At 44.5% G+C, this 27,649-nt stretch overlaps 2 protein-coding genes across 3 annotated transcripts; one reads left to right on the top strand and one right to left on the bottom strand.

Annotated features, from left to right (window-relative positions):
- The first annotated feature begins 9,869 nt into the window (after positions 1–9,869).
- LOC146220492 (fructose-1,6-bisphosphatase 1-like) lies at positions 9,870–13,403 on the top strand. Its single transcript, XM_084693965.1, has 7 exons — positions 9,870–10,101; positions 10,902–11,064; positions 11,150–11,242; positions 11,400–11,540; positions 11,643–11,780; positions 11,883–12,002; positions 12,863–13,403. The coding sequence occupies exons 1-7, from the start codon at positions 9,932–9,934 to the stop codon at positions 13,049–13,051; spliced, it is 1,014 nt and encodes a 337-aa protein (XP_084550091.1). The 5' UTR covers positions 9,870–9,931; the 3' UTR covers positions 13,052–13,403.
- A 2,702-nt stretch (positions 13,404–16,105) lies between these two features.
- On the bottom strand, positions 16,106–19,531 carry ctsla (cathepsin La). 2 transcript variants are annotated; one of them, XM_084693963.1, is made up of 8 exons: positions 19,391–19,531; positions 18,497–18,635; positions 18,182–18,304; positions 17,840–17,989; positions 17,342–17,566; positions 16,921–17,089; positions 16,681–16,798; positions 16,106–16,550 (listed from the first exon to the last, which is right to left on the bottom strand). In XM_084693963.1, exons 2-8 carry the CDS (start codon positions 18,623–18,625, stop codon positions 16,451–16,453), a joined length of 1,014 nt encoding a protein of 337 aa, XP_084550089.1. In that variant the 5' UTR covers positions 18,626–18,635; positions 19,391–19,531; the 3' UTR covers positions 16,106–16,450. The 2 variants fall into 2 exon arrangements, with proteins under 2 accessions (XP_084550089.1, XP_084550090.1); XM_084693964.1 differs by having other exon boundaries at positions 18,182–18,301.
- Positions 19,532–27,649: the final 8,118 nt, after the last annotated feature.

The following is a 27,649-nucleotide window of genomic DNA, read 5'->3' as shown; positions in this document are numbered from 1 at the left end:
TTGGTTAGTTATTTGCTTTTCACAATGTATGCTTCATGTTTTGGCTACCCACAATGTTTATGATCATTGACCTATGCACTTTTGTAAAGATCTCTCTTGGAAGTCACTTTGGATAAAAGCGTCTGCTAAATGAATACATGTAAATGTAATGTAATGTAAGATGTAAATGTCATCATGTACACATTGTGTATCATCCAAAAACAATGTAATCTGTCGTCATAATAAAATTAAAATGACGGCCCCATTATGATTTGTAATTCAGCATTGCTCATCTCTGGGCCCCTGGAGTTGTCTGGAGAAATGAAGGGAAGTAGATTAATTAAAAAGAAATTCAAAGGTGTCATTTTGGAGAGAAAATACCCATCACCTCGTTGAATTAGGGGGCAATATTTTTCTCCGTAAATTATGTTCCTGGACTAATTCCTTTCGGCCTGGGACATCACCTCGAGTGACAGCTTCAATTAAAGACTCTCCATGAATCACTGTCACTAAATGAATCTGAGAGTCATTAAAGTAAACTGAAGTTACCACATCCAAAGTGACAAGCCATTCATCCACCTGTCATTACCTTGCCCCACCGTACTCCCACTTCCTCCTCAAACACACAAAGGGAAGGACGTATATCCTAGATATTACTGTAACAGCTCTAAAACACGTCCTAATTGTAAGTCCATTCGGGAAGATGAAAATAATCCTTTTAAGAATTTAAAAACATGTTCTCATTGTTCGGTTTCTTGGGCGTCATTTTGTCGTCGTCAGACATAATGATCTCTTTATTATTCTCCAATTTTTAGATTATTTGCCTATCTAAGGAGAAAGGCAGACACTGTGTTTACATGTATTCATTCAGCAGACGCTTTTATCCAAAGCGACTTCTGAGAGAGAGCTTTAAAAAAGTGCATAGGTCAATGATCATGAACAACAAGATCGCCCCCAAAACATTGTTAAAAGCAAATAAGAGCCAATGGGAAGAAACCTAAGAGCGTGTAGTTTAAAAAGTTACAATTAAACAACATGAACCTCAAAAGTGCAAGAGTGTACCTGTGGGAAAGCAATCAACAATAATATAATTCACAGCGAGTACAAGAAGTTAAATCAGTTACAACTAACCAACAAGAGAAGCAAGTCCCTCAATAAGAGTAATTGTTTTCCTGGAGGAAACTAACATCAGGTCCAGCAAATCCTTCCAAAGTACAGTTGTAGTCCAATGTTAGTTAGCACCTTAGCCAATCTCCACCTCAACCAGTGCAGGGCGCTCTTTCCTAACTCCCCATCAGAGTGAAAAGCACATGCCTCCCCTTTTCCTTAATGTCCCAATCAAGGCGTCTGAAGCCAGAGTAAAGGAACATGAATCATCAAGACTACCCAAAAGTACGTATCAATGAGATTATGACACACCAATGTGTCACAACGACACTGTCTCCACGGAGACGTCAAAACTGTTAGGGTCAAGCCGTTAACCACGGAAGTATGACATGCAGTAGGCTACTGGTGGATCCAAAGGGTTGGCAAGGAGAGTCAGCTGCCATCCCAGCAAAAAAAGACTTGCTTCCCCAATCTTCCAATGCTAAGAATTGATTTTGGAATCATTTATTGTGGCATCCGAAGACCTCATCCCTCCACGCTTCCATGCCACCCTACAGCTACCTCCTGCCAGTGCAGCAGCTTTGAACAGCCTTAAACAGACTGGGACAGCGACTCAGCAGATTCTGCCTTTGTCAGGGCAACTTCTGAAGACCCTCAACTCTTCTGTTCTTTGAGAATCATAACCATCTTAGAGGTTACCTCTGTGCACATCGGAAATACACCGCCCATGTTCTCCACTTCCTGACCGTAACCATGACAGCGACTGGCACCCGGACCATGATCGTGACAATCCGATTGGGCCAGGTGTCCCTATGGTTCAGCCTGCTTGGTGACACTATCCCTGTGTGGCTGCTTAGCGTATGATTAATTTAGCTCTGGAGGACTCGGGTGATCAAGAATACAATTCAGGATGAAGGGCATCCATCTGAATGATGAGTGGAGGGCCTTAGAGAGAGGGAAATAAAAACCCAGGGCCTACAATGGAGCAAACATTGGAAGTAAAATGAGTCATTTTCTCCAACCTCTCTGTTCCCCCTCTGGTCTAATTAAGCTGTGTTCAATCTGAATTTGTTTTCACGCCTTGATGAAAACAACACTGTGAGTGGAGGTGGGTTTTAAAGGATGCATGACTACATTCTACCCACTCCATACCAACCATAAAAAAAATGCCTACATGACAATAATGGCTTTTTAGATATTCTTCTTTTCTTGGCAACTAAGCATATAAGACCTGGCATGAGGGCTTTACTGTAATGACATTGCTTATTCAAGGAACTTTAGATTAGGAAGTGAGCCAAATTTGCCTCATTGATTTAAGGGTTTCATTGAAATTCATAAGCCAATGTATGATTAAAATTCTAGTTCAAATGACCATGTCAACTGTGTCAGTGTATGTCCACATGTCATTATAGCCGAACCTCTTTTCAATTCTATCGGGGGTACAAGTGATCACTCATTCTTTGCGTCTGATTGAGTGAGAATGAGAGAGAGAGAACGAGATCGAGAGTGAGAGAGAGGAGAGAGAGAGAGAGAGAGAGAGAGAGAGAGAGAGAGAGAGAGAGAGAGAGAGAGAGAGAGAGAGAGAGAGAGAAAGAGAGAGAGAGAGAGAGAGAGAGAGAGAGAGAGAGAGAAAGAGAGAGAGAGAGAGAGAGAGAGAGACAGAGAGAGAAAGAGAGAGAGAGAGAGAGAGAGAGAGAGAGAGAGAGAGAGAGAGAGAGAGAGAAAGAGAGAGAGAGAGAGAGAGAGAGAGAGAGAGAGAGAGAGAGAGAGAGATAGAAAGCACTCGATGGTGAACAGCTGACTTCCTGTCGAGACAGATCCTATGAGACAGACATGTTCCGCTCTGTCCCACCGCTGACAGTGTTTTCAAAGAAATTAATTTCCGTCATCTGCTAATGATTCCGCTGGGGGCCGGGTGTCTCCAGTCATGAATGTTTAATGAAGAGTAGTCCGTAAACAACGCCCCCCCCCCCCTCCTCCTCCTCCTCCCCCTCCTCCCAGCTGAACAGGATTCTGGGTAACCTGTGTTTTTTTCTTCGGTTCTTGTGAGCGCCCCTCCAAAGAACCGTCTGAAGACCGGTCGTGACGTGTTCTGCTTGGGCTCGTTCCTTTTATTTGGGTTTGCATCGGTTGAAAGCACTGTGTTCGAGCTTTACAGCTGACAAGTAAGTGTAGGTGGTTTCAGTCAATGCACTAAATCAACGTCATTTGTTTTTGTAAAGACTCAACACGCATAAGCACTTCCTGAATGGTCCATTTAGCATGTTTACAACTGCAGCCTGTCTTCCAAGGTACCCCCTGAGAAAGCGCTCCAAAATAAGTGACACCTCCATATTTTCAAAGAAAACTAGCCGCGTCAAGATAAATGTCAACCAAATTGAATTTCAGAGTTAATGGAAGCCACTGAAAATAGTTTGGCGGCCTCCGACAAGAATCCCTCAGGACGATTCTGCTCCTTCCGCATTGTTTATCTCCATCTCTGAGCCTCTTCATTCCATGGACAGAGGACTCGTTCTGAGGGTGACATTGAGAAGACTAGTGCCAGCATGAAAGACAGCGCCCGGGCAATAGGACCTGTGTAGCTGATAACGCCAGCCAATCAAGTCTTAAGTCCCCCTTGTCTCTATCCTGTCTCTCTCAAAGAGCTGAGTGAGTGAGACTCCCAGAGACAAGGATTGGGCAGAAACCGAGTGGGTCAACGTAAGCTGCCTGATGGGCCTGATTGTTTGAGTGGCTTTTGAAAGAAAAGAAAAAATTGGCTAGATAAAGAGGGAAAGATGTCGAACGTTGAACTGGGCAAAGCCACAGGCTTATATCAGACTTAAAGGGCTGTTCAGCTTTCTTTTTGCCTCAAATCCTGACCTGGGACCAAACCCATGATCACCGGCAAACCTCATAGAGACAACAGCATTTCCCAAGCCCCCATCCCTCCCTGCCGGAAGGCCTTGCCTCCCCACGCTCACCTTGCTCCCCCCCCCCCCCCAGATGCCCCCTCCATTGCCTGGGCCTTGACAGCTGCCTCAGTTGGGGCGGGAGCCACCTGATCCATCATCGCTCTCTGTCCCTCTGTCCCGCCGCTCGGGCTGTCTGATCAATGATAGCGCTAATAATAACTGCCACACTGTCACCTCCATCTCGCTGGTCCGACCGGCACACCCGGGGGCAGCTATCTCCAGATTGCTTCCTCCCGATTAGGACCCCATTAAGAGTACGTGTTTACCTACACTTCCCTTGTGGCGTGTCCTTGCTTAGCCTGCCCATCACAAAACACCTCCGAGGATGGAGGTGACCTCTCTCGCTCATTCGGTTTTTTTGCTCAGATGTGTCTTTTCCCAAACTCTGTTTAAACTCTTTTTAGACCCGTTCCCTCGCCACGTGTTTACCTTTGATGACAGGCACATCACTTTGTTTTTGATCGTACACATTTTAGATGTTGGCACGCCTGGGAACACCGCGCATCCCGACTCTCTTTGTGAATCGCTAATCGCGGTGGCGGGTTTAAAACTCGGCACTCCTGCTGAGTTTTAAGCAGGAGGACCCCCCCCCTCCCCCGCTCTCTCGGGGGGAGGTCAAAGGTCAAGTAAGAGACAATCACTGCTTCAGTAGTCCACGTAGGAAGCTCCACAGGACTTAGCCGCGGTGGACAAGAGCTGGGCCGCCACTCAATCTCGTCGGTGGTTTTTGAAGAAGGAGGGCTGCCCTACGGACTGCCTCCAAATGCTCTCTCAGTAGCCGGAGGGTTCCGTAAATCACAGTTCCTGGCACCCAACCCCATTACAGCACTCAGTTAAACTAATCATTAGAGGAAGAAGACATAGAGCCTTGTCTATCCCTCCCCCCCCCCCACTCCCTACCATTAGAGCAGCCCTATCATTCAGTCTCCTCTCAAGAATAGGAAGCAAGAAGAGCATAGACTGACTTGTTTTTGGTCAAAATATCAGAAAGGGATACACTCTGCTTCCTTTCTTCTCCGGGGTGAAAAGGCGATAGCAATGTGACACAAGATGAACCTGACATGAATATCTTTAACTTCTCTGTGACCTCTTAGTGAGTTAAGTAAACAGCCAAACACTATCATCAGTAGCCTGCTGTGAGTGCGCGAGTGGCGGTGGCAAGGGAACCATACAGTTCACTTTGGGGTTGAATCCTGACTTGACTGGCAAGCCTAATGTCGTTTCATTAGCGATGATGGGAAATTATGTATGTCCAAATATGGAGGACCTATTATGATAATGTAACCCATCACCACACACAAACCCCCCTGTGGGTCCAGGAGTCTTGCCCATTTTCATTGCTCTCCATCCAAACGCCGTCGGAAAAATTACTGGAGTGAATCGCCTTCCTGGCAGTCCATTATCGGACAAACCTCTCTCCAGGTAATTTCCCTGGCAACCCCAGTAATCCCGATAGACAGAATGGAACAGGGAAATGTCATATTTCCCCTTCACTCTTTAATTCATGAGTCTCCTTCCTTATCAGGCTGCTGGAGTCCTGACCTGTTTAACTTTCTGCGGGTGTTCATTGTGTGTGGGGGTTCACTACCTCTGAGACTCCTCTCTCCCTTAGCAAACTCCGAGTAGGCCAACTTTCCCCAGCATCCCCTGAGACTGATAACGTCCCCACACACAGAGCCATCACACACAGAGAGAGGGGGAGAGGGGGGGGGGGGGGGGGGGGCCGACAGGATTGCTTCAGCAAAATTTGATTAGCATTTCAGCAGCTTTTTCTCCCGCCCCTCCACCAAGGACAGTTCACGGCTTTACCGTTGAGCAGTGCTGTGCGGTGTAGACTTGTTGGCAAGGGCTCCGTTGGCGTGATTAGATTCTATTGATGTTAGTTGAAGATGACATCAAGACGTGTTTTCTGATGCTCTCTATGCGAAAAGGCCAAGACTTTGAGTACATATTGCAGTGACCGGATGATTTGGGATCATGTTAACATTCTCAACAATTGTTAAAGAATGTAATATTGTGGTTTGTATTACAGCCAGTTTCCTGAAAGTGGCAATGCAGTCCAGACATGTATTTTTCAACTCTTTGAAAGTTTGCAAGTTAAATAAGAACACTCAGATTCTATTGACTAATCAAATCACGCTGGTTTGATTGCGATGTGATTGAATCTAATTTAATTAAAGTAGAGTAGTTAAAACATAATTAAGAAGGGGCGAATGGTCTACGGTGGAGCCATAATTCAGCATTGATCAGCAGGGATGCGAGAGAGAGAGAGAGAGAGAGAGAGAGAGAGAGAGAGAGAGAGAGAGAGAGAGAGAGAGAGAGAGAGAGAGAGAGAGAGAGAGAGAGAGAGAGAAATGGGGGCGGAGAGAGAGACAGAGAGGGACGAACAAGAGAGAACGATCTGCCAAGCCAGGCTGTTGAAGAATGATGGCTAATAGGTCATGGAATCATGTTAAATTGCTTTCATATGCACTTCTGTGATCAGAGGGAAAACGTTACGCTTTTTTTGACCTATGGGCTAATCTATAGCACAGTTAATTGAGATTGTACTCTGACCCGACCAGTCTGCATGTTCCACAGTGATTGGACTCACTTATTCAGAGGTAAATCCATTTGCAGATACAGACACACAATATCATGAAAATCCCATGCAGTCCACCATGGTTTGGTGTGTCTCACTGATTGTGTGGTACGTTGCTCAAGTCAGGATCATGATGTTATCAGTAGATGCCCATTTGTTTACGTCTTCCATTACATCGTTTTTTTCCACACCCATTGATTGGCTGCGGCGCGTGAGTGTGTGGAGTTGATTGGGAGACGGTGGGAGATTGATAACGAGAGAGAGAGAGAGCGCAAGGAAGAAAGGACAGGAAGAGGCAGGAGATAGGCAGAGAGAATGACGTCAAGCCACGCTAACCAATGGACTGGTGCCACTCTAGGTGAGGCTGGTCACTGAGAGGTCAAGGAGCCCACATCCATCACCCCCAGAAAAGAGAAGAGCATCTCAACGCCCTGGCTCCTCCCCTTCCTGTGCCTGTGAAGCGATGGCGGCCTTGTTTCAGATAAGGGCCGATCCATTGGTCTGATTTGTGGCTCGAGGAGCAATTTCAATACCCGTCTTTGCCCTGATAGATGAGGGCCCTGTTTGTTAAAGGGCCAATTTGCCACAGGGGCAATAGGGATGGAATTGCAGCGGTCGCCTTTATTTGGTCCGCTCCTCAATCCACAGGAAAACAAGTCTGGGTGAAGATGAAACAAAGGCAATCCATGCCGACATGGTAAAATGGAAGTTTCGATTGCAAGACAAAGACTTTGATCAACTTATGGCCTTTTTCCCCTCCCAAGCTTTTTTACTTCAACATGTGAAAATCAAGGGAATATATTATGTTGCTGTAGTCGTGGACTGGTATCTTTATTTTTACATTTTCGAAATTCCAGTTGATACAAGAGTTCTGTATCATTATAATTTGGTTTTATATAATTATCATCAAGCCATACGACACAGCTCTACAATTATATAATAACAGCATCTAACAATAAGATCATTATAAACCCTCTTGAAAGATCATCAACCCCACAATTTCTCTCTCTCCCTCCTTCCCTCTCTCCCTCCCTCCCTCTCCCCCCCCCTCTCTCTCTCTCTCTCTCTCCATCTTTCCCTCCCCCTCTCCCTCCCTCTCTCCCCCTCTCTCTTCCTCTCCCTCCCTCCCTCCCTCCCTCCCACCCTCCCTCCCTCCCTCCCTCCCTCCCTCCCTCCCTCCCTCCCTCCCTCCCTCCCTCCCTCCCTCCCTCCCTCCCTCCCTCTCTCCCCCTCTCCCTCTCTCTCTCTCCCCTTCACCTCCCTCCCTCCCTCCCTCCCTCTCTCTCTCTCTCCCCTCTTCCTCTCCCCCTCTCTCTCCCTTCCTCTCTGAGTGTACATGTGTGCATGCGCAAATTTGCCTTGTTGCCTCGGTTCACAAAAAACACATAATCTTTTTTAATGTCCAATGACTTCAAACCTCTGGTATTGGAGCATCAGGTTGCTCTGATGCGACTGACGCACGTGGGTGTTATGGATCAACCACCTTTTAATTCGTATTAAAGAAGGCCCTCTGAGACTAAACCTTTGTGCATTTGAAAACCGTTCATGTTAGTCATATGTATGTACACCATGTCTAGGGGGTCTCTCTTCTATGTGTCTTTCATTGCTGATTCAAGCGCTGCCTCACGTAAAAGCAATTAGCATTTATCTTCACATCCAGAGAAGGCTATTTGGTTTCCAGGCTCTCAGAAATGGAGATGGGGTTGAGGGGATAGGTGGGTCTTTGTCTGTCCTCTCTGTCGCTTAGGAACATGGTTTGAATTAGTATATTAACACAGAACGCCAAGCGAGAGGCGTACAAAGGACAACAGCAGTGATAACCTTCTTGGTTTACTTAACGAATGCTGTATGAATGATCATGTCATTAAAAACAAGGCCTGCATGTTTTGACTATCTGCGATGTTCTGCCGACATTATCTTGGTTCAGGAGTTTCAACTTTCAGACTGATGAAAGACTGGATGTGTGCTGTCTGTAAATGAGTGTTGTCATGGCAAATGTCATAGCACAGCTCTTAACTCACATATCCATGACTTCATCGGATACTGTATAAAACTAATAAAGTACCGATAAATTATGCTGAGAAATACCCTGTCCAGGTCAAAAATATTCTCCAAGGAAAATCTGCTCACTTCAAGTGCTATTGAAAATGTTGCATGCTTGTTTTTTGGTAATCAGGAAATATAAATGAATGGTTTCTAGAGTACAGAGTGACATCTTGTGGATTGAATGGCAAATGCACTTACTGTGCCATTAACGTATTCAATTCCCTTCATTGATCCTGAAGGAACATCATGAATTATCTGGAATGATTAGATTGCCTCTTGACATTACAACAGCCAATCAAGACTTGAATCTCTTTGTTTGGCCCTCGCACAACACCACATCATTGGTCGCCTGCACATAATAGTTCAAAGTTCAAAGTTCAAACGAGCCCTACGCTTGTGAAATCGGATCGTTTGACAAGCAGTGCCAACCTGTGTGTGTGATGAAATCGTTTCACTAGCCTGAACTCACCCGACTCCGGAACGTTCCTTGCAAGCAATCACACACAGAACAACCAGCCAGGAGCCGAGCGAATGAATTGACCTTTGAAATGAACTGAAACTGCCATATTCTCAAGAGCTTGCACACAGCGCCTGAAAGCATCAGCATATAAAACAGTTAACAGGAAAACAAACGGGTGCGGGTTTATAGGTCATTTATGTCACTGATAAAGTGTGCTGACTAGCATGCTTTTTCAAATGAACTCATGCTGCAGGTCATTACAGAAAGTAAACATTATTTGGCGAACTAAATGTTTAAATTATGTCCTAAAATACTTGATCTTAAAAAGCAATTGGAGTAGTTCTTGTCTATGCCGTTTTGAATTCAAATGTGTCGACAGTAGGTTCAAACTTCCAAGATCAGCCTCAAACCTTGCATGGGTTCAACAAGCACAAAGCTGTCTTTTGATTAAGTCTCTGGATCATATTGATGTGGACAGGCAAATCATCTAGCCTGTCTCTAGAGTAGATTGGTGTTTTTACACATCAAAGCATTTGACATCTGTTGACAGAAACTGATCAACAAGTCGAATCAGTACCTTGAGAACCTTATCTTGTATCTTTGAACTTTGCCTCCTCACCCTGCTCAGCCAGATGTGTTGTCACCCACACACCCTCCCGGCGAAACGAGAGCCGTGATTGGTCGGGGCGGCATCACACCCCCTTTCCTTCCCCTCCGCCTGTGCTCCCTCCTCTCTGTTAACTGTGAAGACGCTCTCAGCTCCGGTAAACCTGTCTCACCTGACTGCAGGAGGAAGCCGTCGCCATGTCTGATCGTTCTGCCTTCGACACCAACGTGGTGACCCTCACCCGCTTCGTGCTGGAGGAGGGGAGGAAAGCCAAGGGGACCGGGGAGCTGACCACTCTGCTCAACTCCATCTGCACTGCCGTCAAAGCCATCTCCACAGCTGTCCGGAAGGCCGGGTTAGCTAACCTGTGAGTTCCATGGCGGTCCCCCTAGCAAACAGGTTCATTGAACAGGAACAATGGGCCTTTGTGTTTGGCTGTAGTGTGCGGGAAATTGACAGTGAGACTTCTTCCTTGTGTCGTTTTAATCTCAATCTGATTCTGAACAGAGTGCCTGATTTTCGGGCACATTGTCTTAAGGCACTGTTTTTGCGCAAGCTTTTGCAGTGCACTTTCACGTACCTTTGGTGGATGATTCACAAAAAGGTAGAGAAAGTTTCTACGAGGCCGTGTTCCATGTCAGAGAGATCAAATATTGACTTGGTCCTAAAATCGTCTTAATCACTAATCCTGTCCTACAACTGTCAAACTGAACCCAGATCAATGTAGACATAACCTCATTCCATTTTCTCAGGGCAGGTAAAAAGGATATATGTCTGCTTGTTTTCTTCTCAAATCAAAAAGGAATAACCAAGCAATGTTTTATTAAACACTCGATTAGGGGTGAAAAAAACAATATTGTCAGGGATTAACAATTTTTTTATAACTGATAATCATATCTAATGTTGTTATCAGCCCATTCCAAATGTATGGAATTATTATGCCTGATTTATGATAATAGGCAGCTGCTACTCTGCAGACCAGATTAAATTCATGATGACACTTTGAACAGCCCTGTTTCCTGTTTACTGGCCCAAAACACAGCAACACAAAAATAGACTTGTTTCAGCCCAATTACAGCTATGGAGAAAAGAGTCTGAATTCTGCCATGAACCTATTTCTTTCCACCTGTTTACTAGTTTGTCTTCCACCCCTCATGTGCTGTACAGATATGGCATAGCTGGGAACATCAACGTGACAGGTGACCAGGTGAAGAAGCTGGATGTGCTCTCCAACGATCTGGTCATCAACATGATCAAGTCTTCATTCACCTCCTGCGTCTTGGTGTCAGAGGAGAACGAGAAGGCCATCATCGTCGAGCCCGAGAAACAGGTTTGTGTCCGTGAGTTTGTGCGTGCATGTGTGTTTGACGATATTCATATGAAGCTGGAGTCATTGTGTTTCTCTCTTTTGACAGGGTAAATATATTGTGTGTTTTGACCCCCTGGATGGCTCATCTAATATTGACTGTCTAGTATCAATCGGCACCATTTTTGCCGTCTACAAAAAGGTTGGTGTCCTGAAATCCTCTCTCACTTTTCACTTACCTAAACAGAGAGTAGCCTCTCCCAAAGCTGTGTCCAATAGACTGACCGAGGTGACGTTTTTTTAATATAAAACTCTTTTGGTACAATCACTGTTGACAGTAAGTCTTATTTATCTCTCAGACAACAGATGGCGATCCTGAGGAGAAGGATGCTTTGCAGTCTGGGAGAAACATAGTTGCAGCTGGTTATGCACTCTATGGCAGCGCCACTATGGTGGTGCTGTCTACAGGGCAAGGGGTCAACTGCTTCATGCTTGACCCAGTAGGTCCCTGAAAAAACACACACACACACACACACACTTTCTCTCTTTCGCCATGAACAAAACATAGTGGCGTGCTTCATTGGATCTCCTTGCCTCCTCAGTCCATCGGAGAGTTCATCCTGGTGGAGAAGGATGTGAAAATCAAGAGAAAGGGGAAGATCTACAGCCTGAACGAGGGCTACGCCCAGCACTTCTACCCCGACGTCACAGAGTACCTGAAGAAGAAGAAATACCCGGAGGTAGGGAGCCTCCAGCATCCAGACCACCATCGTAGGTTCGAACTTTGAAATCGTCTGTCGATGAACTCTCTGACCTTCTCCCCTCCCGCCCCTCGTCTCCAGGATGGCAGCGCCCCCTATGGCGGGCGATATGTGGGCTCCATGGTAGCCGATGTTCACCGCACCCTTGTCTACGGCGGAATCTTTTTATATCCTGCAAACGTCAAAAGCCCCAAGGGAAAGGTGAGTGAAGGAGAGTTGTTTTGTGCGTGAAATGGACTGTAAACGTTCCATAGAAGTTAACCTGTGACTTTAGGGTAGATTGCTACATTTACATGTATTCATTTAACAGACGCTTTTATCCAAAGCGACTTCCAAGAGAGAGCTTTACAAAGTGCATAGGTCACTGATAATAACAACAAGATAGCCCCAAAAACATTGCGGGTAGCCAAAACATGAAGCACATATTGTGAACAACCAAAATGAGTGCCAAAGGGAAGAACCATAAGAGCATGTAGTTAAACAAGTTACAAATAAACAACATGAATCGCTATAAGTACAAGTGTACCTGTAGAAAAGCAAGCAACAGTAAAAAAAAATATTTCACAGCGAGTACAACTATTTAAATCAGTTACCACTAACCAACAAGAGCAACAAGTCTCTAAGCAAGAGTCATTGTGATCCTTGAGGAAACTAACATTGGGATCAGCAAACCATTCCTAAGTACTGTTGTACTCCCGGAGCAAGTGCGTCTTGAGCCTTTATTGCTGCAGCCGTCCACAGTCTCTCTGTCTAGGGAGTCAGGTGGCTTAGTGGTTAGGGAACCGGGCTAGTAATCTGAAGATTGCCAGATTGTTTCCCGGCCGTGCCAAATGATGTTGTATCCTTGGGCAAGGCATTTCACCCTACTTGCCTCGGGGGAATGTCCCTGTACTTACTGTAAGTCGCTCTGGATAAGAGTGTCTGCTAAATGTCAAAGTGTCTAGATTACATCCTCTGATTTGTTTTTAAGATACCCCCTGCAGACTAGAACCCATCTTCGTCAGAGAGGAATAATATGTTTCACGTGGTACTATCTGACCCTCCATGTCTTCCCCCCGTAGCTGAGGCTGCTGTACGAGTGCAACCCCATGGCGTTCATCGTGGAGCAGGCAGGCGGCCTCGCTACCACGGGCACCATGAATGTCCTGGACATCCAGCCCGACAACATCCACCAGAGGGTGCCAGTGGTTCTGGGTTCCCCTGACGACGTCAACGAGTACCTCGCCGTGTTCAAGAAGCACAACAAGTGAGCCGCGGACCGAGGCCGAGCTAGGCGTCATCTCCAGGTCTGGGTAGGATGTGCTGGGGGAAAAAGGGATTTCACGTGAAGGATGATTCAGTTTTGTTTTTCGAAAAACGTTCTCTGAGGTCTGGTCTCCTGACCTGACTTAGTACAAAGACATCGCAGGAGGTGAGGAGTCAGACAAATCGAATCTCTTTTCAGTCGTCAGCACTGATCTGACAACACAGGATTTGTGAAGGATGGAAAAACAGCGGACTGAATGATATAATACGTAACAATGTAGTTGCATAAGTTGTTACGGACCATTTGCACAAATGAAATTTAGGAATGTTTTGAATAAATGAAACTCATCACAGAGACTTGTGTTGGTGTGTATTTATGGGGAGCACCTGTTTGTGTTGTTGATGGAAAGTTTAATTACGGTTAGTACTACATACCACCACCTGGGGGTGCACTTATCCTTTCAAACCCTATTAGTTCCCATTCTCCATGTTCTATGGTTCAAAGATGACCGAGGCAAATCGCTAAGAGAATATTTAAGCTGTCTTGAACCAAAACTGGAAGTCATCATGACATGCACATGATGTACATTTTCCCAAACAAACACACACACACACACACACACACTGAGTCTGCAGCTTGCTTCATGCTCCATCAACTGAGCAGCGTCATGAGGCTCACGGTGCAAGAATCCACCGCCTGGTTCTTGGATTGAGTAACGTCGAAAAGTTGAACCGAAACGCTGGAAACATTCAGTCAGCAGCACGCAAAGCACATGTTGGGATCTCGATGAGTCAAACAATATCTACGAAGTAGCAAAACTGGGCACGCCCGGTCAGCAGAAATACTATGACCGGTAAGACATTAATTATAGATAGGGGAATATGCCATGTACTCAATAGGCTACGTTGTTGTTGGACTGCTGAGTTATCAGAAGCATGACCCTGAGAAGGAGGACACTTTGGTCCAAAAAGGAAGACAAAGGGTCCAAAAGGAGGACAATCCCAAAACGTTGTTGACCGGGGGATGGGGGACATCAGTATGAAATTAAGACAATAACAATTAGTCATTTTAGTAAGTCAACATTTGTCATTTGAATATAAATTCAATACTTCAATACACGTGCACTGATTTTCTGTTGTCTTTGGTGAGACAAGTTTAGTCAAAAGATAAATGTGAAAATAAGGACGTAAGACCATTCCCCAAACTATTTCAATTGTAATAGAAATTAAAAATGCAAAATTGTGCACAGATTTTCTGCTGTCTCTGGTATGCATGGTCTTCCAACAGATGTTTAGTTTGTTTATTCAAAACAGAAAAGAAGACAATAACATTACTCATTAACATACAGGGGGGAAGGCCCAGTGTCTGTGTCTCTGCTGAGAAGGGGTGTGGGGCCACTTAAGCCTTGGCTGCTTCCCTGCTGGTCCTCTTAACAGTGATTCATCTAGCATCTATTGATTCCTGCAAGGACCACACCAAACAAGACACCCAACAAAAACAAGACATTAAAATGTATCAACCCACACTTCCCACTTTACATTTAGTCATTTAGCAGACGCTCTTATCCAGAGCGACTTACAGTAAGTACAGGGACATTCCCCCAGAGGCAAGTAGGGCAAAGTGCCTTGCCCAAAGACACAACGTCATCTGCCATGGCCAGGAATCAATCCAGCAAGAAATCCATAACAACTCACCAAATATGTTGTAGTTTATGTTTCAGACTCCTCTTAGCTGCTTCCATGAGTTTCCTACTAGACAGGAACCTATGGTACATCTCTGTGCATCCCTCTGAAAGGTTGATACAGACCTGTCAGTCCTACAGTTACAATGCTTACTTGAATGTAGACAGCTGTTGACAAAAAAAATGATATGATAACTATTTAAACTTTGTCAGTTGCGTCGCAACTGGTGGGAGGATAAGGAAAGGGAATATTGTTGCCATCCAAATAGCAGTCTGCTGTTTTCCCCAAAGCCATTTCCTTCTGCATGACTAATCAATGTGCCATACACTGTATCAAAACCAGATCACGCCAGTTCTCGCATTAGAATCAGAATCTGTTTTATTCGCCATTTAAGTTCACACAAACATTTACTGTGGCAGGAAGGTGCATACTATAAACATATACAGATCTTAAATACAAAAGCAGAATGTACAAGTCTAACTAATATTCCAAAGTATCATTCCAACCACCCAAGCACATGACAGACACATGTAATATTAGATATTATGTGATAACCATTCATTCCTGTCTGCTTTGTTATATCTTACAGGAGTGCCCGTGAGGTACGCCTGTATTGTTTCTTTAGCATGCCATATCTTGTATTTATTCGATCTAGATTCCTGAGAAGTCTGGGAAAAAAACGGACTCGTGAGCTGTTAAGCTGAGTCATTTGTGTTGTGAGAGGAATGATCAAGTGACTCGTTGAATAGGAAACAGCTGTGACTTCCTCCAACCATACAGACGGTCTACCTTTGGAGGTAGAGGAGAGAGACAGAGGGAGAAGGATGTTTGCGTGCGTGAGAAAGACGAGACAAAGACAGGGTCAGCTGGGAGTGTGTTCAAGAACGAGATTAACCGCTTCATCCATTGAAGACCAAGGTTTGAAGCGTTTAGCCAGTGAGAGCTCTGTAGTATGAATGTAGGCCATAGGTTTCAAATTACAGCTGCTGAGCTGGCCTACAGCCATACATGAGCTCCCTTTGGAGCTGTTGTGAAACACCACAGAGTACACAGTGACGCCGCAAAACAACACCAGACACTTCTCCTTGTGACGGGGTAGCACAGTCTGTTCTTGTTGTTGTGTCGGGGTGAGCTGTGGCATTGGTTAACCAGTAACTGGGCACTCCACAACTTTTATCTGGGCCTTGAAGGGAGAGGCTGAACTTATCTTCCCTCACGCAAATACACAACGCCTTGTAGGAGTACGCAAACGTCTGCACTTGCAATATGTATTGGCCAAATGGAGATTTGTGTACTGACTAAATATGTACACAGTTCTTAAACCACAATCATTGTACAGTATGTAATCAACATCAGAAAGTCACACAGAGGAAATGTGTATTGTACAACATTTATTTCGCTCATGTGCCAGTTAATATGGTTTAACAGAACATGTCAAGCAGACAAGACTGGGAATGTGCACCACAGAGGTCCAACGGGTTTCGATCAATTAACGTGAAAAGAAAAAAAAACAGTATATTTACAATTTTCATACACAAGTAAAATCAAGTATAAAACAAACAGTTGAATTGGATAAACATTCTAAAATTATGTTTCATTCCCAACTGTTTATGTCTCTCCTACCCTTTAGCAACATTAAGGCAGCTCTGTGTTCAGTGCCCCCTTCTTTAAAAATGCCTAACTAACAACACACCCAAAGCATGTTGACAACGGACCCCACTCTACACAAGAGGGTAGCTGGCAGCTGTAGCGATTCCACAGTGGTTCTTTCTGTCCTTTGCCATCAAGATGTAACCTTTGTCTCCCCACTTCTCACTCCAGCTGTGAACATAACGAAAGTCAACATTAGTCGATTAAAAAAAAAAGTAAAGGAAGTTCAATTACCAGTCAGCAAAAACATCTTAGCAATGCCTGCCAAGAAGGGGTCAGTTTGTTAAACACAAATGCGTACCTGTTCTTCACAATCCAGTACTTCTTCCCATCCACGTCCTCTCCCTCGAACCCATATCCAACGGCAAGTACTCCATGATCCAGCTCTTCGCTGCTGCACTCCTTCTCATAGTAGATGCCTGCAGGGAGAACAAAACACGCTCCTAAGTATGCCGTTCTCATGATATAGTTCAGTTTGGAAGCATGTCTGAAGCATGCGACATGGATCCCCTCAGCCTTAGAGAAGCTCATGACGGCTCACCAGACTGGTAGAACTGGAAGGACTCGTGGCCAGCGTCGATGGCGACAGAGACGGGACCCACGGAGGCGATGGCCTTCATCAGAGCGCGTTCCTTTCCGCTGGGGATGTCCATGAAGCCTGTGTCGTTGGCAGCGCTGAACTCAGCCTTGTAGTTGCAGGGTTGATCATCCTGCAGGAACATTACATTGATCAGACATTTGAGATTAAGGGGAGGGGGGGGGGGTCTGAAGTTTTTTGGATTACTTTGAGGCAATCTTGCTCATGGAATACTGCCATGTGCCAGGTCTTTAATACAACAAAGGGGAGTACAACTAGCGAGGAGACTCGATCCATGTTTATTGTGTTTTTTTTTTTTGTTTAGTTTTTTAACGACACCAACACGTTAAAACCTTCAACCGTGAACCAGAAAGTGGGTCCTCACCGTGCCCAAATATGGGTAGGCTTCCTCTGAGTCCAGACCGTTGTTGTCCTGGATGTACTGGAAGGCCTGGTCCATCAGCCCACCATTGCAGCCCTCGTTTCCCTCGGGCCGCGAGCAGTCCACCAGGTTCTGCTCGCTCAGAGACACCAGCTTCTGGGTCTTCCTGAACATCTGACCCTCCATGGCGCCGGTGGTGCTGAAGGCCCAGCAAGACCCGCACTGGCCCTGGAAGGATGGCATAGAAAGTCCTGTTTTTAAAAACATGTGGTTATGCATGTGTTGCTTTATGGCTTTGACTGATACTCTGACTGTACAGCACTTGGTCAACAGTTGCGTTTTTGAACATGCTCTATGAAATACAACTCTACTCCAGAGACAGGTTACCAACGCGAACAACATCAACAGCATTATAACCAGCCAGTCGGCCTGCTTTCCGAAGCGGTTTGTGGTCAAGATAAACATGTCTGAACTACTGAAAGTACGGTCTGCAGTTCTCACCTGGTCTTTGACAGGAGTCACATAACCCTCCTCTCTCCAGTCCACCTGCTTGGGGGCTTCCATGTTGTTGGGTTCCAAGAACAGAGAGCCCTTGAACTTCCTCTGCTGCAGTTTATAGCCATTCATCACCTGCCTGAACTCCTCATTGGTCTGCAAAGACAATCATCACGCAAACTAAGGTTTCTGTACCATCTTAAGCATACGCAGTCATCACCACGTGAACATGTTAAGAGACAGTTTCGGTTCTCTTCTCAGTGCAAACCTTTTTTTAAACTGGAACCAGAAATTTGTGATTTCAACACCTGAACCTGTGACAGGTGCACCTGGTCCTAGATGTCTTACCATGTCTCCAAAATGATTCATGCCGAGACGGTAGGAGTGCTTCCCAAGGGAGTGCTCCAAGTTGTGCATCTCGATCTTCTTCAAGTTCTTCTCCCACACCATCCTCCTCCAGCCTTCTTCCTTCTAGATGGAGAGAAAGGTAGTCAGGAAGATCTGCCTGAATAACTACCAGTAGCAATGCTTGAATCAGTCTAGCATTATGTAGGTTACCACGTTAATTTATAAACTTTACTAATGTATTTGCGGTCAAAGCCCAACGATAGGTCAGCCATGAATTCATAACTGTTTTAATCGGTCAGTGACATCAACACCCACCTCGTGTTGGTAGCTTTTGCTGTGCCAGCTCTTCCATAAGTCCCAGTGTTCATCAAACTGTGCGTCGAACCTAGGCGCGGCTAAAGCGGCTCCAATGCAGAGCACCAACACTACCAAGTACAGATTCATGGCCGAACAGCTGGGGAAAAAGATACAGAAACCCTTCCTTCAGAGTGTGCACACGTTATATATAGACTGAAATGCTATCGACATCTGAACCCGCCCTCGCTCGCCAAAAACAACAACATTAAGATACAGTTAGGCCTACTCTTGTTTGGATCAACTGTTTGCATTCCTCAAGCGTCTTTTTCGAAATAAATAAGTATATGGGAGTGAAACTGTGCAAACTGCCACAATTTGTGCTTGTTTCAGCGATATGGTTTTACTAGTTGAGCCCAATCGTGATACGCAGGCCTAACCATAAAGCAGCCAAGTCATTCCGAGAACACGGAGGAAAAGCACAGGAATTCGAATCTTTGGAAGAGAATGCGTTTTCCTAAAATGTCTACGTAGAAGGGGTCATAAATTGAGCTAGTACACAAATGACTGAAAAAGTGTTTTTTTTTTTTTTTTTTTTTTTTACACGAAGAAAAACAATGCTGGACAGAATGTTCCTCACGGGAGAAACAAAACAAAGGAATCATAGCGACGAGGAAAACAGTAGAAGAAAATCCAACCCTACTGTTCATGCAGGAACCTAATTCTTTACTTGTAATTATAAACAAAAGTAACTTTCATCTATAACTGAAGTTAATGAAAAAGTATTATTTGTTGAATAGGCTAAATCTAGCGCGGCCTATGCGACAAAGCGTAGATAACCCCGATAAAGCACTATAAAGCATTACAATGTACAGAACCAAACTTACAATTAAAGAAGAATACAAATGTACTTACAGTTACGCCAAAAAGCGTGAAGACTTTTAAAGTGTTTTCCAAATGTAATGTTAAAGCGCCTCCCTTGCTTTATATTGCCAGCTACCGTACTTATTCTGCGAGGGCATAGAATCTGCGAGTGGTGATTGGCTAACAGGAGACTATATCACGTAGTCCCGCCCCGTGTAAACATCAGAGCATGTGACTCCAACGTGATCATTTCAACTTCAGATGGCTTGATGTAACTTGTACGGGAATTACTGACGCGGAAACAAAGCAACCCCACGCAGACTTTTTGCTTGCTTATCAGAAACAAAAATAGTAATTTAAACTAAATTACGAAACACTAGCACTATAGAAAACGAAAATGTGCATAGACTAGCCTACAGCCTGAAACGCAAAAGACCTAGGCTACTGAACATACACTTTTAAGATGTAAATAACCTTGCATATAAACAATGCATTTGTACTCACCAGGCAATGGAATGATGACCCTTGAGTAAATCAATTAGCCTATACATAATGCAGCTGTTTTTTGTATAATTATATCCCTCACTGACCTAATTATCTAAATGAATAGCAATTTTGTAATATGCTAACTATGCCTATCACCAACAATTGTAGGCTACTTCTAGAGGTATTGAGGATATTGACTTATCATAATTTCGAAACTAATCATGTCAACTCCTGTAGCAAAGAGTTTTGTGTCAGCGCTTAACATGCATCTTCAAACTTCCCTTTATTTTATCCTATAGATTATCAGTCAGGTTTAGAAGCCAATTTACGCCAGTAATAACAACAACTGACAAATTAAGTCATAATTATGAGATACTAAATCGAAATTATGATGAGATAACAGTGCGCGTACGCCAAAGCCATAGAAAAATATCGCTCTTGTGTCCACTACAGTGGAGCGGAACGGGCGTTCCTGTTTAGAACAAAGTTTCATAGTGTAACGAGCCTGAATTTAAACATTACATTAAAATAATAATGCATGGTGCAGGGTTGCTGATGTTACCAGTGTCCCTGGTGTGTTTTTACACTTTTAAATTCACTACTTGACTGTTCTGTGCCACTGCTAGCTCGCTATGTAGCCCAGCCGCCACACGACTGGTTGAGTGACCAGTGGCGTAACATGTAGTCTACTGTAATCTTGCACTTATAAATATTGTGTATTTTTACACAAATGTTGTGTAAAAGTAGTATTTTCATCTATATTGTGAGTACATGAACCAAAGTTTGCACGCGTGGCCATGACTAGGCCTAATACAGTAGGCCTAACATGACCACAGTGACCTTAGAAGCGACAACCTCCGAGCGTGGTGAACTTTGGGAAGGTAAGCAGTGCAGGGCGTTAAAAAACGGAAATAGGCTTCTAGGGTCTAAGGCAATTTATTGGTAGCCTATTTTATTCCCAGTTTAGGTTATGCATAGGCCTACTATCCATAGTCTGACAATACATAGACCAGATTACACTATTGTAATGCTGTCAGTGTTCCCCCTGTCCCAGGCAATTACTCATAGGCATATAGCCTACAAATCGCCTTAGACATCGTACAGAGCTTTCTTACTTGTGGCTTGTTCTAAAATCAACAAAGTGTGTGCTTTTTCATTCATATACAACGCCACACATAGCATACACGCTGCATATTTGGCGTAAAAATTGAACAATTACACTTGTAGCCTATTGAAATTATGCATGGATTGTCTGTCTTGAAGAATGGCCTAAAAGTAGGCTGTATCATACTTTTTGTTAATGAAGCATTCAGACAAAATGTATCAACAACCTGCATTTACTTTGAAGAGGAGAAGTTCTGATTTCACAACACGCCCATAGATTACAGAAATTGAGTCAATGCTGCTTCTGGTCTTAAAGCTAACAGACAACCTTGTCTACAATGACGTAGGCTACGAGTCACCGGTCACATCGACCTAAAACACTTGTCAGGGACGTTTTTGTTGACAAGAGTGATTGCTTAAAAAACAAAAAAAATAGCAAGCTCAGCCTATTGTATTTTAAATGCAATCTTATTATTTATTAACTAGTAGGCATTTTTTACTCAACATTTGGCCTTTTATGTTGTTTGATATTTCTTTCATTCGATGAAAAACTACCGATTTTGCCCAGAAATTAGGCTAACTGAATTGTATAACCTTAACAATCGTTTTGTGTCAGCATTTGCATGGCCTATGAAAAATAATTGCATTCTATTTTAATCATGAAAAATCAAGCCCTCATGTTAGGATTACAATGCGATTTGTTTTGAAAAGGGCTAAAGTCCAAGTGACCACTCGATTAGCATATGCAACAGCTTTTCACGTGGTCCTCGAAAACATTTGATCAATACAATAATGACAACAAGTAGGCTAATGGTGAGTTTCTATTAGATAAATAGTAAGGAAGACAGATACGATGAAATTGATTGGGGCCTCGTGTCAAAGATTAAGCTAATCATGCAAATATTTTTCAAACACAAAATAGATGCGATAAAGAGTTTTTCCAATGACGTACGTCCCACCTAGCAGTAAGCATTTCTGGACGATAGCAGGTTACACTTCTGTGATTATGTAAATACAATTATAAACCTATAGCCTACGTTTCAAACTCCCTGGCCAAAACGAACACGACCATGCCAAATTTTATCAGTGAAACAAATCAGAATCAGGTTTATTTGCCAACGTTTACACAAACAATGAATTTACAGTAGCAGGAAGCTGCATAAGATAAATGCAAACTTCCCAGCACAGGTGACGAACACCATGCGAACTAAATGCGTTATTACAACATTTTAAAAGATCGCTCCCTATTTTATACCAACGCTGTCTGACCAAACCCTGATAAATGCCTCCATCTGTCAGGAATCTTGGGTACAGCAATTATTTTCTCTTTTTGACTTGGATATTCATTCTCCAGCAGATGGCGGCATAGGATAGTCAGAGACGAACTGAGACCCAACACTCGTTATTGTTACGGATGACAGTAGGCCTAAAGTGTTTTCACAAATAATTATTCGAGTGGATACAAATAGCCTGTACAACTGAATGACTAACCAATCCTAAGTTCGTGTCCTTGCCTGGCCTCTTGGTAGAGATGGTGTGATAAATGGCCATAAAACATGGCCAAATTATGTTACTCTAACTTGATGACAGTTCTCTGTAACGTCTGAATTTCACGACTTCCCACTCTCTTGTCATTTCAAATTAACACAAGCAGAAACACTACCATAGACGTACGCATCAATTACAAACATGAAACTGAGAGTCTCCAGACTATTGATACAGCTCTGAAACTAGATAGCCTAACAACACAACGTCATTGCTTTGGGAAGGGAGCTAAATTAATGAGAAAAACGCATGCTTTTGGGTATCCTACCAGAGGAACGCTATGTGTGCACGCTATCTAACACAAAGGTCTCCAAAGGTCTCTTGTTGCCTTTTTTCGAATTTTACCAAATGTGTAGATTAATCAGACAGTCCTATCTTCATCATAGTGTATGAATGAAATCAGCCATTAAATCAGAATGCATAACCCATAGCTGGTCACGTCTGTTCACCCATTGTCATATTTCACGTTCAAAACAGAAGTTCCATAGGTGTTGAAGGCCTTCGCTACGCAGGAACGATAAGCTACACGGAGAGAATGGCCTCTGTTGTTTCATTGTTTGTTTTGCCTAATGTCCGATAATCAGCACAACACAGAGAATCTCAGCCTGAAAGGACATGCGCTCAGTATTGAGAGGGTTCTCTGTTCGTCTGGTCATCTGTTCACGCTCACTGGCCTCGCCTTCATCCCCTGCCAGACGGTTCGCTCTCTTCCCACCCGACTGATGTCTCCAGCTTCGGCAGCTCGCCATAGCAGGCCTTGTGTAGCTGAGCCAGAAATGTTTTAGCATAGCCACGGCACTAATGGGCCATAAAGACTCTCGCAGGGGAAAAAAAAGAGTCACTAATGCTAGTTCAACGGGCGCATTCAATGGCAGTTTATTTGGGTAAGCAATCATTATGGTCCTCAAAAACAACAGACCCTTTTTAAGCCAGTGCACTTATGTCGCTTAAGGGTGGAGTGCAACTGGGTACCAGCCGAGAGGAACAATGCAAGTGTAAACCGATCTGGATTCACAGCCTGATATGAGCATTTGTGTGAGTGTGTGTGTGTGTGTGTGCGCGCGTGCATGATCGATGGCTGTTATTATGACGTCATATGAGTTCAGTACAGTGGAAACTTGGCATAACATGATGAAAGTTCCTCTGAGAACATATTGGAGTTTTTATTGCTTCTTTTATTTTTGTCTTGGCCATTGATAAAAGTCCCTTGATGTCAGATTTTGGTATGTGATTCATATGAAACTAGAATGATGTGGATTAACAGCAGATGCCTGTGTGCAGACTGTAAGCTAGCAAGGCCGTTCCAACACTGTAGTCCTTTGTGTGGAGAGAAAATGGCAATATCATCCAAAGCAGCCACGTTGACTGAATTAAAATGTCTTACAGTAAATCAAACATCTCTATATTCCTGTAATTTGATTCCAAACCTGCTGTGAAATATGTGAAATAAATGGTTGCTGCATGAACTATAAACACACACACACATTTGTTTATTTCTATTCTGTTCAGAGTGATTACAGGTTACAGAGTCAATATTTAGATTTTGTGGGTAAAACTCAGCTTAGCTTGTATATTTTTCCTCTGCTACTGTGTGTGTGCATGTATGTGTGAGTGTGTGTTTGAGTGTGTGTTTGAGTGTGTGTTTTTGTGCGAAAGCGGGATGCTGGGTCTCGTCAGTGGGCTGTCAGAGGTAAACCTCACGAACCAGCTAACACCTTTAGCCTTATCATCTGTTTGAAGACATGCATGCATGCATTCAATTCTACACACAAATGCGGCGCTGAAGACTATAGCTATTGGCTTGTTTGTTTTAACTCCCCAGGGGTGGTCTTCTGTCCCCCCCCCCCCCCCACATGTTAACACATCCCCCTCTGATGGGATAGGTGTTACCAGGTGGTCTTGTGTCCCAGTGTAAACAGCTGAGATGAGACAGTGTCTCTTGTCACTTCTGCTGTAAACACACTGGAAAGAGGGGGGGGCTGGGATGGGGGGCTGGTTTGGAGGAGCATGACACTGGCTTTTTAATCTTCGCATTTATTTGTCCCGTCCCAGATCACCGAACATGATTTCGATACGCCGTCATTTCCTTTGTCTTTGTATAGAGTCGATCCCATTCAGTTGAATGAGATTGAAAGCGATTCTGGAAGGAAAGCGACTGTGGTTGGATGTTTCTGGACATATGATTTGAGTTACCGACGTTGCTTTAGTATGAGTGAGTGAGTCAGAACCCTTTCTGACCAATCAGGTAACTTTTATACGTTGTGAGCGCCTGAGCCTTAGGGCACAGCCTGCACAAAACATGTTTACACTTATAGCTTCTCTGCAGGGTTAGATGCAGATTTTTTTTTTTTTTTTACCTTTGAGCTTGCCTTCTAGACTGTGACCTGGTCCGAGGTTTTCAGCTCGCCTGGAGGAAGTGGGAGTTTTCAAGAGGTGCGACGTTGGCTGGCTCGACAGTCTACATGTGTGTGTTATCTAGATGTATTCTCCATTTTCTCATAGCTGTGGGAATATATGTTACATCTTACTCTCTTACTTGGCAGTCTGGCTGGTGATTAAATGAAGTTCAATCGTGCTTTGTTTGCCAGGAAAAACAGAGAAATGGCAGATTGAGGTTGTATCTCAAGGGAGAGAAACAACAGACATGGCTAGAACGAAAGTTTTCCTGACCCTGGAAAAGTATTTTTTCCACCCATCATTTAACTGTCCACATACCAAATAAAACTCACTGCGTGAATATGTATTTATTTATGTGCGGTTCATGAAAACAATCGTTTTCCAAAATGTGCGTCCATCAGTATGTTCAGATTTTCACTTCACACACGCGCGGCTGGATGACGTCACCGTGACGAGTTCCGATTGTGGGTGTTCCACACTGAGCTGCACCCAGTGTTCATCTAGGGGACCGCAGGGAACAGGGCGATCCACCTCTGTCCAGGTTGTGTTCCACTCTGAAACAAACCCTCCGGTCTCAGCCAGGGATGCTATTGCTACGGCCACGGCTTCCTACGTGACCAAAGTCTCCCCTCGTCCCCCCCCGCCCCTACTCCTGGGAGAAGGGGGTATTGAGGGCGTGGGGGGGGCATGGGGGAGGGAGGGAGGGGACGGGATGGGACAATAGGTCATTCACACACGGTTCAGCTCTGTCAATGCCGATTGGCCGCAGAGGAGGTGGTTGCCTGCGTGGGAACATCCCCTCCCATGATTACCGGGTCCACAAGAGACAAGCCAAGGCCCTCATTGACGTCTGTTAAGAGAGAGAGAGAGACAGAGAGAGAGAGAGAGAGAGAGAGAGACAGAGAGAGAGATAGAGAGAGAGAGAGAGAGAGAGACAGAGAGAGAGACAGAGAGAGAGACAGAGAGAGAGAGGGAGAGACAGAGTGAGTGACAGAGAGAGAGAGACAGAGAGGGAGAGAGAGAGAGCGACAGAGAGAGGGAGAGACAGAGAGAGAGAGACAGAGAGGGAGAAAGAGAGAGAGACAGAGAGAGAGAGAGAGAGAGAGAGCGACAGAGAGAGAGAGAGAGAGAGACAGAGAGAGAGAGAGAGAGAGAGAGAGAGAGAAAGAGAGAAATGACAACAACAACACAATCTGCTGCAGGGCGTCGAGCACGTTCTCGCGGAGGTTCTCTCCGTATGAGGGATGAGCCGTCATGCGTTCACCCTTTCTGCTCTGCTGCTTGCTGAGAGGGTGCTACTGTACAGGCTTGTCAGAAAACCAAATGCAGCTATCAGACGCCCTGATGAAGCAGTGGGCCGCGTTTGTGTTGCTGCTTTCTCAATACTTTTATCGGAGGTGTTGTGCTTTTGTGGGTGACCAGATCCCTTAACATGTGGAGAGAACTTTACCATCCATCTCTGCGACAGTAAACGAAGACGGCTGACCTGGATGATCTTTTATTTGTGTTAATGGCCTCCTCTTTTCTCATCTCCTCTCCCCTCCTCTCCTCTCTTCTACTTCATCCTTTTACTAGTGACAGTAAGCAGAGCAGGAGGATCTGGAGAGGGGTAGCTAGCTGTGTTTAAGCCAAACATAAACCCAGCATCACAGACCACCCTGACTGGAGTTAAACACGAATCCAGATTCCCTTCAAAACCTCCTCCATCCCCTGATGGCCTGATGGAGTGTGACTGAGCTAAGACAGCGACCTGAGATGTCGTAGAAGCAAATCATTGGTTCGTGCTTGCGGGCACAAAGAGATGCACTGTGCTCTCCAACATGAATATACCCCCGTCTCCTAAGGCCCTTTATTCCCTCATTCAGGAAGTGACACAACGGTGTATTTAAGAGCAATCGCCTCATTGCCTCAGTCAGCATTTCATTTCTCCACACCCAGCTTTTTAAATTCATACTGACATCTCAATGGGTCACTTAAATTAGTCCCAGCATGCTTTGCTCTTTAATAACCTTCCCTCAACACTCCGATTACCTCAATCAGGAAACTTTTTGGCTTTTCAGGGGAAAACCCTAGCCCTGTAAATCAAAGCTGTGGAATGAAACAAATGTGCCCATTTGGAAGCCAATTTGAATCTAGAAGTCAGAACAGCCGTCTAAGGGGCATGGGGTAACCAGTTAAAAATGTCTAAAGAGCTTTTGCAAGCGCGATGTTTTGTCCAAAGTTGTGGCGGTAACTAAGCAACACCGACGGCCGCTGCCTCAAGAACAATCTAAATGTTCCTCTCGTTTACCTTTGACAGCAGTGATCTCTCAGGAGATCTCCATCTGTCCTTAACATCTGATGTTTGTCGTCTCCTCAGGAAAATTAGGAATGAACTGCCATGGACGATGACCAGGTGTTTAGAAGCAGAAGTCCAACCCAATGCATGTTGATGGCACACTGAATCTACTGTAACGTATCGCCGGCGCAACATTTTCTTTGTACTTGGTGAGGATGAAAGAGTTTCTGATCCGATCTAGAATCCTCCCTTCTTCTACTCGGAGTGATGTCGCAGTGATGTTGCAAACACGTAAAAGTGATTACTTTGCACAATGGGATTTATTGAGAGGCACCTTTCTGATTATGAGTGAGGTAATCCCCGAGCATAACAGTCTCGGCATGAATCAATGTTTAACACTTGGCGCACATTCGTCGTATCCATCAGTGAATCCCTGCCTTAACTGCTGCAGTGCCACTACCCCCACCCCCCCCCCCCCACACACACACACCTCCACATCC

The sequence above is a fragment of the Hypomesus nipponensis genome, chromosome 27, assembly GCF_054491055.1.
Source record: "Hypomesus nipponensis isolate SF chromosome 27, ASM5449105v1, whole genome shotgun sequence".
Taxonomy (NCBI): Eukaryota; Metazoa; Chordata; class Actinopteri; order Osmeriformes; family Osmeridae; genus Hypomesus; species Hypomesus nipponensis.
The sequence above is the reverse complement of the archived record's forward strand: the minus strand, read 5'-3'. Positions and strand labels throughout refer to the sequence as shown.